The sequence below is a fragment of the Apis mellifera genome, linkage group LG1 (genome assembly GCF_003254395.2).
Source record: "Apis mellifera strain DH4 linkage group LG1, Amel_HAv3.1, whole genome shotgun sequence".
NCBI classification, from domain to species: Eukaryota; Metazoa; Arthropoda; class Insecta; order Hymenoptera; family Apidae; genus Apis; species Apis mellifera.
Genome location: NC_037638.1, coordinates 11,159,980 through 11,178,585, shown reverse-complemented (window position 1 = coordinate 11,178,585; position 18,606 = coordinate 11,159,980). Strand labels below are relative to the sequence as shown.

General features: G+C 26.5%; 2 protein-coding genes across 2 annotated transcripts in view; one reads left to right on the top strand and one right to left on the bottom strand.

Moving 5' to 3' along the window:
- LOC726060 (basigin) overlaps positions 1 to 14,867 on the bottom strand; it is a 15,153-nt gene extending 286 nt beyond the window's left edge. Inside the window, exons 1-5 of the mRNA XM_016915453.2 lie at positions 14,187 to 14,867; positions 5,594 to 5,857; positions 2,850 to 3,098; positions 2,209 to 2,653; positions 1 to 1,345 (exon numbers count right to left, since the gene is read on the bottom strand). The exon at positions 1 to 1,345 is cut by the window's left edge and continues 286 nt beyond it. Coding sequence (XP_016770942.2) covers positions 1,300 to 1,345; positions 2,209 to 2,653; positions 2,850 to 3,098; positions 5,594 to 5,857; positions 14,187 to 14,259 — 1,077 coding nt within the window. The 5' untranslated portion in view covers positions 14,260 to 14,867 and the 3' untranslated portion in view covers positions 1 to 1,299. The remainder of the gene's footprint in view (positions 1,346 to 2,208; positions 2,654 to 2,849; positions 3,099 to 5,593; positions 5,858 to 14,186) is intronic.
- Positions 14,868 to 16,627: 1,760 nt separating this feature from the next.
- LOC552039 lies at positions 16,628 to 18,225 on the top strand (the record flags this gene model as incomplete). Its single annotated transcript, XM_006569618.3, has 4 exons — positions 16,628 to 16,936; positions 17,011 to 17,334; positions 17,423 to 17,836; positions 17,929 to 18,225. Coding segments are annotated over 4 exons (1,272 nt in total), but the record flags the coding sequence as incomplete, so codon positions are not given.
- Positions 18,226 to 18,606: the final 381 nt, after the last annotated feature.

Below are 18,606 nucleotides of genomic sequence, written 5' to 3'. Positions count from 1 at the left end.
ATAATCATAATCATAATAATTATAAGGCGACGTCACCAGGTAAGCTTTTTTAATATACCTTTGAAAGTCGTGTATTCGGAAGCCAATTGTAGCACGCATTGCCTTCCTTGATCCTATTATTATATAACTAGTATCGAGCACATATTTTCGGTCCTACTGTAAAATTCTTTTTCTTTTCTTCCGTCACATAGTGATGGGAAGTATGAGAAACAAGAATCTACATGCTCTGAATCACGTACTGGACATACCCGCCAGAAAGCGTATAAATGAATAAATTTATATTTTATCCCTGAAAAGATGAAAGAGAGAAAAAAAAATACTTCCTTAGAGAATAAATCTTGGAGAATAAATGCGCATTATATATAGAATATATATATATATGGATTGCGTTGTTTACAAACTCAAGGAGATATAATAAAAACGAATTTTTGTTCCTTCTTCATGTACTTATACTTTTGGCGAGTATGTACAGTTCCGACTAGTTTTTTTTTTTTTCGTCACTATCGCATTCTTTCATTCAAGCGTATGCAAGCACGCTCAGATACACGCATACACACTTAAAGCTTATCATCTTCCACGCCCTTTCTATCCTCTCTCTCTCTCTCTCTGTCTCTCTTTTCTTTTCTCTAATCTTTCTTTCTTTTTTTTTTTCTTTTTCTAACATTCCAACTTTTTTTACGCTCTCGCGCACACTCATTTTTTCTTTTTTATAGATACATACAACGCGTAAGATCAATAGCACATTTGTTTTTTCTTTCTCTGACTTTTTTTTTTTATCTTTTTTTTATCTTTTTTTTTTTTTCTTTTTTTTCTTCATCGATCAAAGCAGTGTAGTAAGAGAGTACGGACAGACGAACATCTGATAAATGGAGTGAACACGATAGTAAGGCTTAATTTAAATCTGTTAGTAAATTATAATTCCGCGCACGCTAACATTTTCTGTGCATAGACAAGCCTGTTTCAATTCAGGTATGCACTCGAATGACCAAGGGCCCGGGATCTCGCTTCCTGAGCTTAACCTTAATTCACTTACAACGTATCGTTTCTTTTCCTACTATTTTTTTTTTTTTTCTTACTGTTATTATATATTCATCATGTTTCCGCTTCGAACGATGTCTTTCTCTCGTTTCGGAATTGTTTGTTTCTTTATTGTTTTTGCTCTATTTTCGCTATTTCTCTTTCTTGTAACAGTTATCTATATTGTCACTTCGGCAGATGCCACACCGATTATTTATTTCCCCACATCGATTCAGCTATCCTGCATCGCTCTCATTCATTCGCTGCTTATTATCCACTTCTTCACTTTCTTTGTCTAACGTCGGAGTCTTTGTTTGGTGTTGGCTTGCTGCGGAATGAAATAAAAACAATTATTAAATAAGATCGATACTGCTCGAAGGTGACTGGTTACGAGGATAAGTCACGCACAGTCAGACACAGTGTAGTGATCAATAAATGGTGATGTTATTATATATACAAGATGTTTCAAATATAGGTGGCATGATGAAAAAAAGACTCGTAACTTTTCTTCATTAATTTTTGTAATATACTGAATATATATATATGAACGTTTGATACATAATATTATATATCTATTAAACTAAAGTAAACATTTTTTCATGTCTTCAAAGATCTATTATTATTGAATACTATCCAAATTGTCAAATTAATTGTAATAATAATGATCTACAAAGAAGTATAACTAGATTATTTATAAAAGCAATTGATCTAAATATTTAGCCACCTATTTATGAAATGATTTGCATATAATTTGAAATGGCAATCGAATCATATACTTTCTACTCTTCAGAAATAAAACTTTAAGTTCATATTTCTTTACTTTCACAGTATTCTCTTTTGGATAAGCGCCAATATAGCTGAAAGCGACGGCACGACTTCAGAGGGAAAGATTTAAAGCAATAGCGGGACAGACTCAACCGCGCAGGTGCAGATGAACGACGTGATTCTTTGGAAAAGAGCAATTGTTGGATGGCCCTGTGACCTGGGAATTCTGGTTTTGATGGTGTGACTGGGGGATTGACAGGAAGTTCAGAGGGTGGGAGAGGCCCGTGCAATGGAATATAATACTCCAATCTATCGTCTCTTCTACTCGGCCCACTACAGAGTTTAAAATTTTCAAACAGTATTTTTAAAATTTTAAACCTGAAGACAATTTTGACATGAAGATTAGGAATGAAGAAATGTACATACGTGTCTGGGCTTTGATCGGTATCAGACTCCTCGAGTTCAGCCTTGTTTCGCTTTTTCTCATAAACTAAAATAATGGCGCACAAAATAACAACCTCCGCGCAAATGCCTAAAAAGGGCCAGAGTGCGGCGAGCTTGTCCTTGACCCTGAGGAATGTATGCGCCTCTGCCATGTGATTCTCTGCAGTGTCAGACCAATTATAAGATACCCTGCAGTAAACATTGCCACGATCGTTCATCTCGATGTTTTCAACCATCAGGATAGCGCCATATATATTTCTTTCATGGTCCCATCCAAGTTTAACGCGGCCCATGCTACGCGTGTAATTCTGGTCCCCAAACTTCCATGATACTTTGATACCAGGATTTTGCTTACCAGCACAAGTTAAATGCAGTTTTTCTCCTTCTACTACGCTTGTTGAATCAGGCATGTATGCCGTGGGTCTTGCTGAAAGCAGTACAAACATTTTTAAAATTGGGAAGAAATTGGGAATGGTTGTATTAAAAAGATTGGAATGTTAATTTGTTAAAATTAAAATTGTTAATTGTTGACGCAAAAGGAGAGTAAAGTAGAGTGAACTAGAAGATAGTTTTATTCCAAAAACTTTAACATTTTTAGAAGAGTATTTTAAAAAGATACTTACGTACGATCCTGTATTCTGTAGAAGAATTGGTTCCTTTGCAAGTGTAATTTCCGTACAACATATCTGAGGTTTTCAAAAGTTCCAAAACGCCTGTTTCATTATCTAGTTTTATTAAGTCCTCGTTACCAGCTAATGCTGTATGGATCAAAACTCTTTCTTTATACCATAGTAACTTCTCTCCTGCGCTTTTATTTGCACATTCTAATGCCAACGGAACATCCGTGGGTGCAAATACTTTTATCTTGAGATCTGTATCAAAGAAAATTCAAATCATTTTTTATTTGTTCATTGTTATTATTCTTTACATGGTGAAGGACTATTGTTCAAATTTCAAATGTTAAATAATCATCTCACAAACTCGTTAATTATACAATTTTTGTTTTTAAGGTTTAAAATTTGAGGTTTGTTTTATGATTTCAATATATAGGATTCATAATTTTAAAACACACACATGAATTATATGTTACATGATACAACATATTTTATCATATAATTTTCATACTATTTACGATTTCTAACATTTCTTATCTTTAATATCATCCTTATCAGAAGAGTAGGCCGTAGTTATCTTTTAAAAAGATAAAAAAAAAAAAACCAATGTAAGAGTTGTATTATTTTTATAGACAAATTACATTACTGTATTCTTTCATTTATATCTCTTTAATATAATATTTTTAAAATATTATAACTATTTGATAATAAAGTCTTAATCAATCTTAAAAAATTTTTTGTAAAAAATCTAATGGAATAAAAAGGGAAAAAAAATCGTATGAAAACAAAGAGTAAAAAAAAAATCATTCTGAACGTATTCTATACGTTATGAAAGATTTTTTATAAAATTCTGTAAATTACCAAACAAAAACTTCATCAGCATGAGATTTCTAGGACATAGAGATAAATCTGATTTTCCGTTTATTCTTCTAACGAGCTTCAAGTTCCGAGAATCTGCAATCGTAATTAATTTCACAAGCGGCACAATTGAGCACATAATGAATGCCAAATATAATAACAATGGCAGATTACAATTACGAATAAAATAGTATAGTCAAGATTTTTTTCAAGCATTTCTATTCGCAAAAGAACATACGGCTGGCTATAATAAGAATTTCAACAAACAGTAGCAGCGATAATCCATTGCAACGTGAATCACGGGAATACGTTTTTATTATATATTTTCTCAAAATAGATAAGCACAGTACAGTATTTCATCGCCAGAAATTAATTTTTTGATAGGTTAAAAATTCAAATATTTGATCAAAACAGTTCATCACAGTTGCTTTTTCTATTCAATAATACTTAATGATAATGTTTATAATAAGCAATAATACAAACTGCGAATAGATAAGTAATCCTAATTGATTATTATTTATATTTGCTCAACAATATATATATATATGTATATATATATATATATATATTAATGTTGAGAAAATCATGCGTCATCAAAAGCGAAAGAATAGTTGGCATGGAGCGTTGTTCTAACTCTACAATTACAAATTACTTTCACTGTGAAATAACACTGTGGAGAAAAGAGTGAGTATCACAAGTTATTTTCATGATTTTCATTTAATTAGAAGCTCAAGCAATGAATAGATATCATTAGTGTAATAATCACATTCTCAGGATGAACTTTGAACTTTCATACGTTTTAACAGATGATAGACATCTGATTGATGACAAGCAATGATAATACTTAATAACAAGATTCTTTAGTAGAAAGATTCGAAGAAATTTCACAATTGCTTACAATTTGGATCAAGGAAATGTTAAAGTAATAAAGATATCTGAAATTCAGATAAATATTTAATTATATTTTGATTAAAAATTATATAATCTCATTTAAAATGATTTTCATATGTTTTCTTACCACTTATCTAAAAAATTTAATTATATTAAATTACTTTCTTCTCAAAACAAATTTCTGATATGAATTTTTGATACATTTTTTTGAATAAGAAATAATTAGAGAGCTATATGATAATTTATTAATTGAAATGGAGCAATCTATATATAGTTATTCATATAAATAACAGATAAAACAAATGAAACTCGTTAAATAAATCAAATAAATTAATATATAATCATACATATCAAATATGAATTAATTATATCTATCATCAATATATGTACATGATCAAATGTAATAATATTCAAAAATCCAATATAAAATAATTAAGAAATCAAAATGTATTCTACGTTAAATGATATAGATTCTTGGAGCAATCTCTAATTGACTTGAAAGATCTCTCTAATTATAATTTTTCATTACACTTCTGATATCTATAAAATTTAACATATACAACATTTTAGATTCTTTAAAAATTATAAATACAATAGAAATTGTACAAACATCTTTTACATCAATAAGAATAAATAATTACCACATAAATAAGATCAAGCAAACATATAAGCAAACAAATACAGTACTAACTACGTTTAAACGTTCATAGTCCAAAACAATATTTGAACGCTTGTATCAATACAAGTAAATAATACAAAAATATAAGCAAAACAAAACAAAAAAACGAGTATGAATGGATTATTGATACTCGATGCAAACACAACATGCAATAACGATTTAACAACGCTTTGCGACCTCCCAGTTTCAAGAATTGGGTGGGAATAACAATGGATGCTGAAGTTGGCAGACATCCGAACGCTTATACCTGTAGCCTGTAGTACTGTATATAAGCAAACAGCATATAAAAGTAATGAAATCTGTCAAGGGAAATCAATATACGAACCGTAATATATCCACAGATGAAAGGACTCATCGCTGTCCTGAGTGCATTTATAATCCCCTTCATGGTTATCTGTGGCATGCATTGCCTGGAGGGTGCTACTTCCGCTGCCCACTGGCGATTGGACGACCAGCTGACCGCTTGCCAGCTCTGGCTCAAGCGATTGCCCGTTCCTAGTCCATCTGATCAAATCGTCCGGCTTCAGGTTGCTACATTTGATTGACCAAGCTTGATTCTCGTGCACGACCGACGCTCCCGTGTAGGTTACTTTATTAGGAAGAACATTACACATCAAGAGGTGAACAACAACTACACACACATATATATATATATATAATTTTGTATAAATGTCTGGTTTCTATGATAAATAGATTATAATAGATTACTGTTTCTAAAGAGATGAATTTCTATCTTTGCTTATTGCACCAATGACAAGTTTTACAATATATATTCTATGGTGCAAACCATATGATTTGATCCATAAGATTTGATTTTAAGATTTTTAATTTTGTTTAAAGATTTCCTTAAATATAATATTTGGCATAATTCATAATTATTACAATAAATCTTTTTTGTAATAATCTTTCTGATGTTTGTATTAATTTTTTTTACAGACAATTAATATACTTATATATTTTTTTAATCTAATAATTGACAAATCAAATCTTGGTTTATATGTAGTGACATACTAATTATTTTTTTTAGAATTGTTCTTATTTCTGAAAGGGTACAATGAATATAAAATAATTGTAAGCTATATAACGAAGAAAAAAGAGAAAGAATTGTTCAATGAGAATATATAATTTTTTCACTCCCAGTAGTTGGAAATAGAATTCTGGTCAATTGGGCTCGCAGAGAAGGAATCGAAACCGGCCGGCGCCAAAAAGTCTATCACAATAAGGCGTGCAGCAGCAAGAGTGAAGGAACATCGGTAACGAACACGTTGATCCGGTTCCGCGGGGCAGAGGACAGACACGCTCAACGATTCCTATTTATTTTTAGCGATTTATTCTTTTATAACGCCCCGTCGTCCTCGTAGACACCAACTCGACCAGATGAAATTATAATACATGCAAGCTCGAGGAAAAAAGTGATAACCATCATATTGAAGTGACCTATAAAATAGTTATTATCTTTTCTGCCTTCTCTATTAATCTATTATAAAATACATCATGAATCAATGTTTACAAAGTTTATAAATATTTGCATAATATGATTTTTCTAAAAAAAAAAAAAAAAAAAAAAGATAACTAAATAATCTAGTAACTTTCATTTCTGCTAGTTATTTTTAACTTCTGACACTGACTAACTACGCATGTGTATTCCTCGTGTATACAAACTAAGAAAGAAGATAACACGAATTTTTTTAAATCTTTTCTAGAGATCTACCGATTTTTTGAATGAATCTTTTTAAATTTATTAATTTCAAGAAATTTCTTAAGAATTTGGGATTGTAAAAAGATCAAAGATAAAATTTTCAAGAAGTGTATAGGGAAAAATGTATAAATAAAGAACCGAATCCAACTACTTTACGACGTTAGAGGTGTACTAGAACGCCAAGTAGGATGGAAAATAGATCGATAGCAGAAGCGAACACGTGCCATATGACCCTAAGACATCAAAATTATACGTATAGTAGAATCCAGTGTATTCTACGTAGGCGTGGTTAGAAAAGGAGGTTGATAGCTCACACCATTCATTTACGATTCAAACTGGGGAAATAAATTTACCCATGTCTGGTACTATTATTAAAAAAAATAATAATAATTTAATAATAATAATTAATGTATATTAATATTAACACATTATAGACATAATCTTTGGAATTCTATTAAAATTTACGAATTATCTTTAAATATTTTGTAAACATTTCAGTCTGTTTTTCATTCCAATTGTTGAAAAATAAATCTAAATGATGAATATTTAATATTTAATAATAATATAAACTATTTAAATAAACGAAAAAAAAAATATATTGATATAATTATCTTTCCTATTCCAACTATAAATAAATCTAAGCGAACAATTGATTTGAGATAAAAATATTCCAAGAATAAAAAAGGAAATAACTTTATATATATATATATATATGTATATATAACGAACTACCTCGAACTGGACCAAACTGGAACTATACGGAATTATTTTTTGTCCAGGCTGAGATATCGAGTTCCATTGAATGTCTACAAGAAGAGATGTCGCGAAAATCTTCAAACATTTTACTATGCAGAAATATAGAGAACACGATGGAGGACGCAGAAATTGGAACACCCGTGATGTAGGACGCAATTTGGCAAGTTGGAATTACACGAGATGGAGCACAAAAGTTAAGAGAGCCAATGCTTGCAAATACGACACTAATGCCATGCCAAAGATCAAAAATTTCTATCCGTTATAAAGTAGAAATTGAATTCATTCAAGAGAAAAGATATATATTTGCGAAAAATTAAATAGATTGATTTTAATTTTAAGAAAAGAATTATTAAAATTAATTGTATAAAAGTTTGTTCAATGTAAAATATATATATATATTTTTTTTTATAAAAAAGAACAAATAATTAAAAAGTAGGTGTGTTTACTATGAATTTGCATATTACATAGATATCTGTATCTGTTCAATTTTTCCAGTATTATTAATTCTTGCTTTTAGCAAACTTAGAAGATAAATGAATTTCAAATATGGGTCGTTTGAAAACCGGTCACTGCACTTTCTGATAAACTCATCAGCTTGATGTAAGAGAGAGTAGAGTTAAAGACTTTCCAATAGAAATACATTGCAAGTTTTCTGCTCCAATAAAGCTAGCATAAATAAATGAAATTACTCGAGAATCGAGAAGTTTTATTCTGTATTTTATAATTCAAAAATATAAAAGAATAAAAAGAAAATATATTTAAACAATTCAATATATTATACTTATCTCTTGGTTATCTATTATCATTATTATTTAAATAAATTAATCATCAAGGAGATATACAAAAAGGAAGATTAAAAATTCGTTTAAAATATAGTTTATAGAAATTATTATAGTTTATGGGATAAATATATTAAATTATTACGACTTGAAATTTATTATATAAGATAAGTAATGTCGATGAATATTCTATAGTCTGATAATCACTGAGAAAGAAACTTTCAATCTATATTGTTTTAAAATTAATAGAAAACTAACGAGAATCAACTAACAAACATTTCTAAATTTAAGTTAAAGATTATATTCCGTGATGTTATCATGTTTTATTTAACATACTAATGCTCAATGACGTACACGAGTTACTTAAGCAATTTTTTTTACTTTTCTTTATCCTCTAATTTAGATGTTATCTCAATGTAAACGGAACAACATTTAAAGATCACATCAGGACAAATATCACAAAGACCAAACCTTAAAATGAACAAAAATAATCATAAAAACTTGTATCTACTTACTATATATATATATATATACTATACTAAAGATTAATTAAATAATTGATAAAAATATTTTTTTAACATATAAATAATAGAGAGACTCATTGAAATTTTTCCATATCATTTTTCCTGTCACATAACAGAACAAATATTTTACAAAGAAAAAGTCTTCTGTTACTCTTTTATAAATTGCTATAATTTCAGTTTAATTAACTTATAATTAAATAACTTGTGATGTAATAAAACTCATTGTATTTCTGGAAATAACATCTCATTACTAATTGCGTGATCAAAAAGTTCTAACGTTTCAAATTTTTACATTGCTTTTCTGTTTATAATTTTTTCTTTTTTCAATTTTAAGATTAAAAAAAAAAACCTGGATTAATTTACGTGCGGTTTACGCATGTCTATGTCAATAAGAGATGCCTCTCTTACGTCATTCTCGGTGAGAGATAATAAATACATTGCCATAAGATACATGCATTGGCAAAGATATATATGCGATGATTTACACAGTTAATGTATATCTCAAAGATATAGTATGAAGAAAGAACATTGGAATTGTAAACGCGGTCACGTGCCAAATATATTCGATCTTCGAAGATTGGGTAAATTCCTTCTTCAGTTATTTTTTTTTTTTTTCTTCTTCTTCTTCTTCTCAAGTTTCCATGATGCGGAAGACTCACCTATATATCTCTAATTTTCTTGGAAATGCATTGCACATATATATATATAGTGTATTGAGACACGTTTGAAACAATAAAATGACTCATTTCAGTTCTATAAAATTCTACAATTCTATGAAATCGAAGTGACTAGTGATTTAGAATATTGAAAAAATATTGAAAATATTAAGATCGATTAAATAGAAATAAACGCACCCTTTCGAATACGATTCTTTTGGATCAAGCTTTTTATCGGATTTTGTAAAAAAAATACAGATTTATCGTGAAATAACGATGAGAAGATTGGAACACACGTGCTTGCTACGTGAAAGATACACTTTTTTTTGGTACCTAATTATAGTTCGAAAATTACACATACTAACTACCATACCGATGGAATCTGGAGGATACCGGCTGCGAAAAGATTCCGCATCGGCATACATTACATGAATAACATAGAAAGACAGCATGCATAAGGATTCTACAATGATTCAACGTTGAACACAAAAAAAAAAAAAAAAGAATTCCACTTGAATCATCGGTTGAATGTACTCACTCTTTCAATTTTTCATATTCACACGTGATTGAATCTTAACTTGTATTAATTCTATAAATAATTAATTACAAATTAATGATTTATTTTATAAGTAAAAATATGATCGAAATAAATGCATTGAAAAATTTACGCGTAATTAATGAATATTTTTCAAATTAATTGTACAAGTTTATTCGATTTTCAAAGAATGATCAAAGTAATGCTTATGCGCGAAGGTCACATGACTTAGCGTTTCGATGACGAATCGGTAAAATTATAAATACGCTATAACAGTATCTACGAATCAGTACATATCATAGAGATATTTGCAGCAGTAACAAAAGTCGGGCATCGGTTAGAGAATATGATTCATTAAAATGGTTCGTTACATTTCATTGCAAAAACGTATATTGTCAATCGTTAATTATAATAAATTGATGCGATTGGAAAATTAGAAAAGAGAAAAATTATAAGAAATTGATAATAAATTGGTGGAAAATTTTTTTTGGTGAAAAAAATAAAAATATTTTTAACAAAAATAAATGGCACTATAATGACTTTAGGAATTTTTCTCTTCTAGAAAGAATTAAAGAAGAAGAATATAAGAAAGTAAAAAATTAATTTACGATATTTATTAAAATTAATATAAAAATCCATGTACTTTTATCGTTTATTGAATTTAACAACATCAATAAATTCGCGTAAAACTTTTAGTAAAAGTATCAATTCCTAGGGATTACATGCTAGTTACCTGTATCGATAGTTGAAATCATTTAAAGCAAGTTTTAACCTAGATCTAACCTAGACCTAGAATACTAAAAGACGTACAAAACTTTTTAATCGGTTTGCTCGGATAATAGTTACGTAATGAACTAAAAATATCCTAATGAAAGTATTTTGGTAATATGTAAAATGATTTTTTGTATAATCGATATATTAGAGAATGTAAACTAAAAAAATTGGTCTAGTTACTGAAATAAAAATTATCATAAAGTTATTAAGTTAATAGTCTTGCTGTTTATATGTCAATAAATATAAAGATTTCAGAACTAACTGATATATAAAGATTTCAGACAAAATATTCATAAAAAAAATAATTAGTAAATTCGTGAATTTATCATTAATAGTGTAGATATCTTATAAGTGAATTTGTGAACGAAAGTGTTGAATCATAAATTTAGAATGAAATAAATTTACTGCAGAAAAAAATTTTTCATATTAATAAGAAATTTTTCACATTACGAATAAATATATGGACTATAAACTATATTATTATGTTACGAATCTATCATCGTAAAATATTTTATTGCTTTACATTTAATCTGTGAAAACTATAACATATAAGAAAATAATCGATTGAAGAATATGGAGCTGTCATTTCTTTACATTGTAGATAAGATATAGAACTCGATAAAAAACTGTATATACAGCTATCGATTAGCGTACTTATTCTCGATAATCACGAATAATATAAAAATCTTCTAATAGAAATTTAGTAATATTTTCAAAATTTTTCGTTCATTGTAAGAATAATATAAAATTACATAAAATATATACATAGTCAAATTCATATTAAAAACAGTAGAGATCTCATTTTAAATAAAAATAATAAATTTTGATGTAAAATAGATTTGCATACAAATTTTCAATTTTTTATAAAATATTTACAAGATATAATAATGAAAATTGTAATGGTGTTGCACTATTTTATGGTATATATATATACTAAAGATGTATCAAAAATAGATGCATGCTCCCAGGGTTAAATGTAAACATTATTCTTGTCTGGTTTGCAAATAACGGCAAAATTGAGCGGATAAAACATTCACGGCGCTAGAATGTAGAGGTTAAGTTTACTTTTCAATAAACAAGGTATGCGACTAAAAATATAAACAAGGAAAATATATATCTTTACAAAATTATTTTACAAACTCTGATATAAATACAAATATGATAACTTATAAAAGATTTTTTTAATTTTATGTTATAAACCGTAACTTTCAGTATCAAAATGAGATGGAGGACAAAATAAAATTGTATTTGTAGATTCTAACCTAAACATTATCATCTTGACAAACATTTAAAATCTTTTTACACTACACATTTTCGCAACTCATGTACATTAATATATTTTTGACTTGAAAGTAAGATTTAAACCTTTGATTATTACAATTGATTCAAATAAAAAAATTTTTTTTTAAAAATTATCAATTTTTTTATATGAAAGAAATTTCTTCATTTTTTTTTTTTTTTTATATTGTATAGTAAAATATTCAGAAAATAATAATTGAAATTTATGTATATTTATCTGCGGACAATATACTAACAATACTATTGCGATTAAAAATTTTCCTACTTATATAATAATCGAGCGAACACAAAAATTTTCCGTGTAACGATCGCTAAAACTCAGTAAAGTTTTCTGGGTGGACTAGTAAAATAGGGTCAATTGTTACGCAACAAAAGTTGCTTGGCGTGGGTACTTTGCGTACGTCTCTTGGAATGTAACTGCAGCATCAAATGTTGTGATCCCAGTGTCTTGCATTATAACTAAAAATGCGCAATTCGAATGACCGTGAAAGTCAAAATTCACCATATATCAGAAAATTATATCCAAAAGTCACGTATTCAAATTTTTACTCGAACGATATAATAAGTATATATAACGAGATTATAATATAAATATAATATAAAAACTCTAAATTTTAAAAAAAAAATAACATATCATAACATAATTTTGTATTTTTGTCCAAAAACTTCAAAATAATTAAAAATAATTTGTATGAACAAAAATTTATAACTTTAGCTTAAAACGATTTCAGAGATTATTTATACATAAAAGTACACGATGGTTTAACATGATGGTTTAACTTGATTTGCTTGAATTTTTTGAATTGATTATAAATTATATATATACATAATATGTATATAAATATAATGTGTATAATAATAATGGGATCTAACACTAATAATTTGATCATAAATCAAATTTTCAATTTATTTTAAAATCCTTTAAAAACAATCTAAGAAATATAGTTAAGTTCTTTTTTTCTAATTTTTCTAATTTCTTTAAATATTAAGTTTAAAGAAATAATTGAAATGATAAAATAATTGAAAAGATTGATCCTTGTTGAGATACTTATATTTCTAATGAAATATGGTATAATCGAAACTAAAAATAAGATTTCATAATCTGTCAAGGTATACTTGCATTAATGCAAAATATTCAAAAAAATTATATTATGTAAAAAACATTTTCAATTTAAAATATAAAATATATATAAAATATATTATATTACTATATAAAAAGAGTAATATAAATTTGTATAAATTTATAAAAATATATATATATAATATAATACATATATACGATACGCCACGCACGCGCGCATACACACACACACACACACACACACATTATTCTTTTATATAATATTAAAAAAGTTTAATAAATTTAATAAAATAACCTTGTTTGCAATTAGCGCATGTACAATAAAGATTTCAGACACCATGTGATATCTACGTCATTACTAGTGATGATTAAATCTCTTGAATTACAATCAATTTTTAATTATAAATATTATATAGAAATATCTTCAAAAACTTTCAAAGAAATAAAAAAAAATTAGGCAGTAATTATTTCATTTATCTCAGAAATAAAATCTGATTAACATCTTCTTAATATTCAATCGTAATATCAATTCTCTTATATTAATTTATTATAATCATATTATAAATCAGTATCTATAAAAAATATGAAGATTTTTTTCCATATTTAATTAAAAGAAAAAATTTTTCAATATTTTTTTTATGGAAAAAAAATAGCTTGCAAAGAGTCATATACAATTTGATAATACAACGAATGCTATATAATAAATGATATAACATGATATAATAATATAAATGATATAATAAAGGCAAAAAAATGAAATACGAATAAATGAATGATTGAATAGTGGATAATCCGAAAGAAAGGATAAGTCTCACCTGCCTGGACCGTGACGAGGGTGCCCGCTAAATATAGCATTCCCAGCAGCACAAAAGCAGCTCGTCTCTCCATCTCGTGGCGCTGATGTACGCGGTGGCGCGTGACTGTGTGCACTTTGCAATAATAACGATTCTTTTTGAAAAAGGCTTCTAAGAAAGAAATTGCAAAATAACACTGCCTAGGCAGGGCTGCCGTAGCTTTGTTTTCGCGATCGTTGTCGCCGTCGTATCGTAGCCACCGTTGTCGTTGTCGTCACCGTCGCCACCGTCGCCGTCGCTGTCGCTTGTAACAACCTTTCCGGCAGCTCCTCCTTTTCGGCTATCCACTCAGCCAACTACGATCAAGCCCCACTACTTTCTGCGATCATTTACACATGCACTCGTCACTTCGAGCTACACTGTATCATTGACGTCTGAATTTTTTTATCGTTATCTCGCACCGTTTTTATCTTGGTGTGCACAAAATAACACCACAATCCTATATAGTACTGATTCTTTTTTGTTACTCAATCGACTTGAAATTATTAAAAAACAATAATTAGCACCACAGACCGCAGAAACAACAGTCAGTTAAAATGGCTGCCACTATCTTCTGCTTAATTTTCTGTGTCTTTCTTACTTTCTCAATTGTCGATCCCTCCTTTTCGCACTCCGGTAGACTACTCACATACGTCCTCTACAATTATCCAATAAGTTTCGTAGACGCATGCGCCATATCCCAAAATATGTAACTTAAGCAATTTTTTAAAAATAATTTATTTTATAATCCAATATGTTAATATCATCAAATACAATTTAATTATTGAATCACATTATATTTTTTATATAGTAAAATATTTATTATGGATTATTTCATATATAGTATGATTTATTAAAAAAAATTTATTTTAAATCAAAGGTGCATAAACTTGCATTGACAAAATGACTAATATGCTATTAATATTATTATAATAAAGATGAATTGAGTTATAAAATGAATTTCTATAATATAATAAATGAAATTGCAATATAAAGTGTAAAATTTTATCAATATATAAATACACTATATCATGATTTAAATATATTTAATTTTATTTGTTATTCAGTGATACCATACTTAAGATTTTTATAAAATTATTTTACAAAATTTTAAATTATATATATATATATAATATGTATAAAATTTATATAAATTAATTATTTACATTTATTAAAAAAAAAATATTAAGATAAGTTAATGAAATAAATATATAAGTATAAGATTTATCTATAAAATTACAAAACTTTAGTAATATTGCGTGAATTAGAAATTCACTAACTATAAAACTAAACAAATTAAATACTATATACGATACTAACATACATTTAATATTATATATTTGTAAAAAATATAATATAAAAATGCATGTATTTATATTTTTTCTTCTTTTTTTTAATATATTATATATATTACGTATATATTATATATATTATAGATATTATATGCAATATTATATTATATATATAATATATAATATGTGTTGAATATACTTTAAATAACAATTAACCAGATGGGAATTTTAAGATATTATTCCTATTTTCACACTAATCATTATTTATAATTATATAATCAATAATCATTATAATAATTGTATTTGTGAGATAAATTCGTATTTTCAAAACGAAAAGGCGGTAAAATTGGTTTTCAAAATATAAAATTATATAAATTATTTTTGTATTGTAACTTATAAATCATCGTATTATGAATTATATATCTTGTGAGTAAATATTAGTATAGAATTGTGCAAATTACAAAAGCTAGCAAAAACTATAAATTAAATTTAATAAATCATTATGTATTAATATTTATTAAAAAAATATTTAATCATTTTTGTTATTTTACAAAATTTTTGCAATATATAATTTTTTAAGAAATAATTTTTAACTTGTAATTTTTCTAATCTGAATATATCTCATATTCATAAGAGCATATAAAAAATATTTAATTCTAAAAAAAGATGATATATATTTTTTAATTTATTAATTTTTAATATCAAGATGGAATTTATCATATAATGTAAATATATTTATTTTAAGAGATTTAAATTTCATTAATTGTTCATAATGAATAATTTCTAGTAAAATTTTTATTATTACTATTAGTAGCTTTCTACTCAGAGAAAGTTTCAGAGAATATGATATATCATATTATATGTTATTTTACAACTAGGATTTTATATTTATAATCATATTTTATAATTTTATAATGCAATAAAAAATTAAAAAAATTATTAATAGAAAATATAAGTATACTTGTGATAAGATATTGCAAGATCAATTTCAGATAACAGGTAAATATATTGATAAAATCTTGATAAGTAATTGTGTATAATTTTATAGATTGTGATAATGAATAAATATAATTTATTTATATAAAAGAATTACACACAATTTTTTTGTTTAGTAATTAAAAAATTATAGTAAATATGAATAAGAATTATGCAAAATTAAAAGAAATAAGTACTTATTTTACTGAAGAAACATTAAAAAATATATTGCATATTATATATAATGGAAGAGAAATAAATATATTAAATTGGAATTTTTTTTCACCAAATCTTAAAGGAGACAATTATTTATCAATTATTAATAAAGTTAAAGTAACAGGTAATATTGATGGAAAGAAATTAGAAGTTAATTTGGTGGTCAAATCTTTACCAACAAGTATAAGTAGAAGAAATGCATATAGAAGTCCAGAATTTTTTCGCAATGAAATTGCATTTTATACAAAGGTAAAAAATTGTTTCATTATAATTACAATTTAATATATAAGCTTTTTCTTTTTTTAATTTCATAGAGTTTCTAGATAGTTCCAAAATTTGAAGAGTTTTTGAAAGAAAAAAATCAACTTCAATTATTGTGTATTCCACGCCATTATTCTTCTATTAGTGATGGTAACAATGATTACATAGCATTGGAAGATATTAGTACTTCGGGATACAAAACAATAGATCGACGAACATGTTTTGATAAAGATCTGTGCATGATAATTTTAAAAACCTTAGCAAAATTTCATGCAATTTCCTTTGCATTAAAAGATCAAAAAAAAGAGACATTTATGGAAATTATAGAGCATGTAAATGAAACATACTTTAGTTATAAACATTGGAATTGGTACAAAAATTTTCATGTAAGATTAATAACAATTATCAATTTAGATATTAAATATTATATATTACATTATAGAATGCTAATTTATTAATTTTACATATTTCCAGAAACGACTGATAGATATTAGTAAAAATGCTTTGGCTATGGAATATCCTGGTAGTCAAGCAGAAGAAAAATTTAATTCTTATAAACCCAATGATTTATATCAAAAAGGAATCGATTTATGCAATCGTAAATATCATTCAACATCTGTTATTACTCAAGGTGATTCATGGATTCCAAATTATATGATTAATAAGACAACTAAAAGAAAAGTTGTAATGCTTGATTTTCAATTAGCAAGATGTACTAGTCCAGTTTTAGATGTTTCACCTTTTATTTATGTTTGCACTGAAAGATCTATTTGGTATGAAAATTTTGATATATTATTAAAATTTTATTATAATGAACTGGCTAATGCCATTCATTTGCTTGGTTCAAATCCTGAAAAATTATATTCATGGGATACATTTATGAAAGAGGTAAATAGAATCAAATTATCATACATAAAATTTTTAATAATTATAACTCATAATAATTGTTTAGTAATATTATTTAAATCAAATAATTATAGGTAAAAAAAAAATTTATATTTGGTATAATATATGCAATGGAACTAATCCCAATGAGTCTATTAGATCCGTCAGAAGCATTTGATTTAGATGTTACAGATAATAATATGAATGAAGAAGTTATAGATATAGCTAATATATGGACATTGTCTAATATTAAATCAAAAGATGGAAGGCTCAGATTAGCTTCTGTTATTGTACATGGTGTTCAAAACGGATTTTTATAATTATAAAAAAATAAATGCATTTTATACATAACATTTATTAAATGTAGCATTAAATAAAATAGAGATAATCTGTATTTGTATAATTTCAATTATAACAACACAGTTAAGTAAAATATAATTTATATAAGAGTAGATATAGATAGTAGAATACCCATTATTCATTTGTTTAATGGATATTTAAAATTTTTTTCTTATCACTTACTTAAATTAAGAAATCAAAAAAGTTTCATAAGATTGTTTCATTTTCATTTTCATTTATATAATAAAATATATAATATTACCAAAAATATAATTTTTAAAGACAAACATCTTTAAATATTTTGCATATTTGATGTTAAAATTTCATAAAATCAAGCAAACAATTGTGTAATATATAACAAAAGTTGTGATGTTTATTTTGATTTTTAAATACCACCATATTTTGAAAAAATATTTATAATTTTTATATAACTT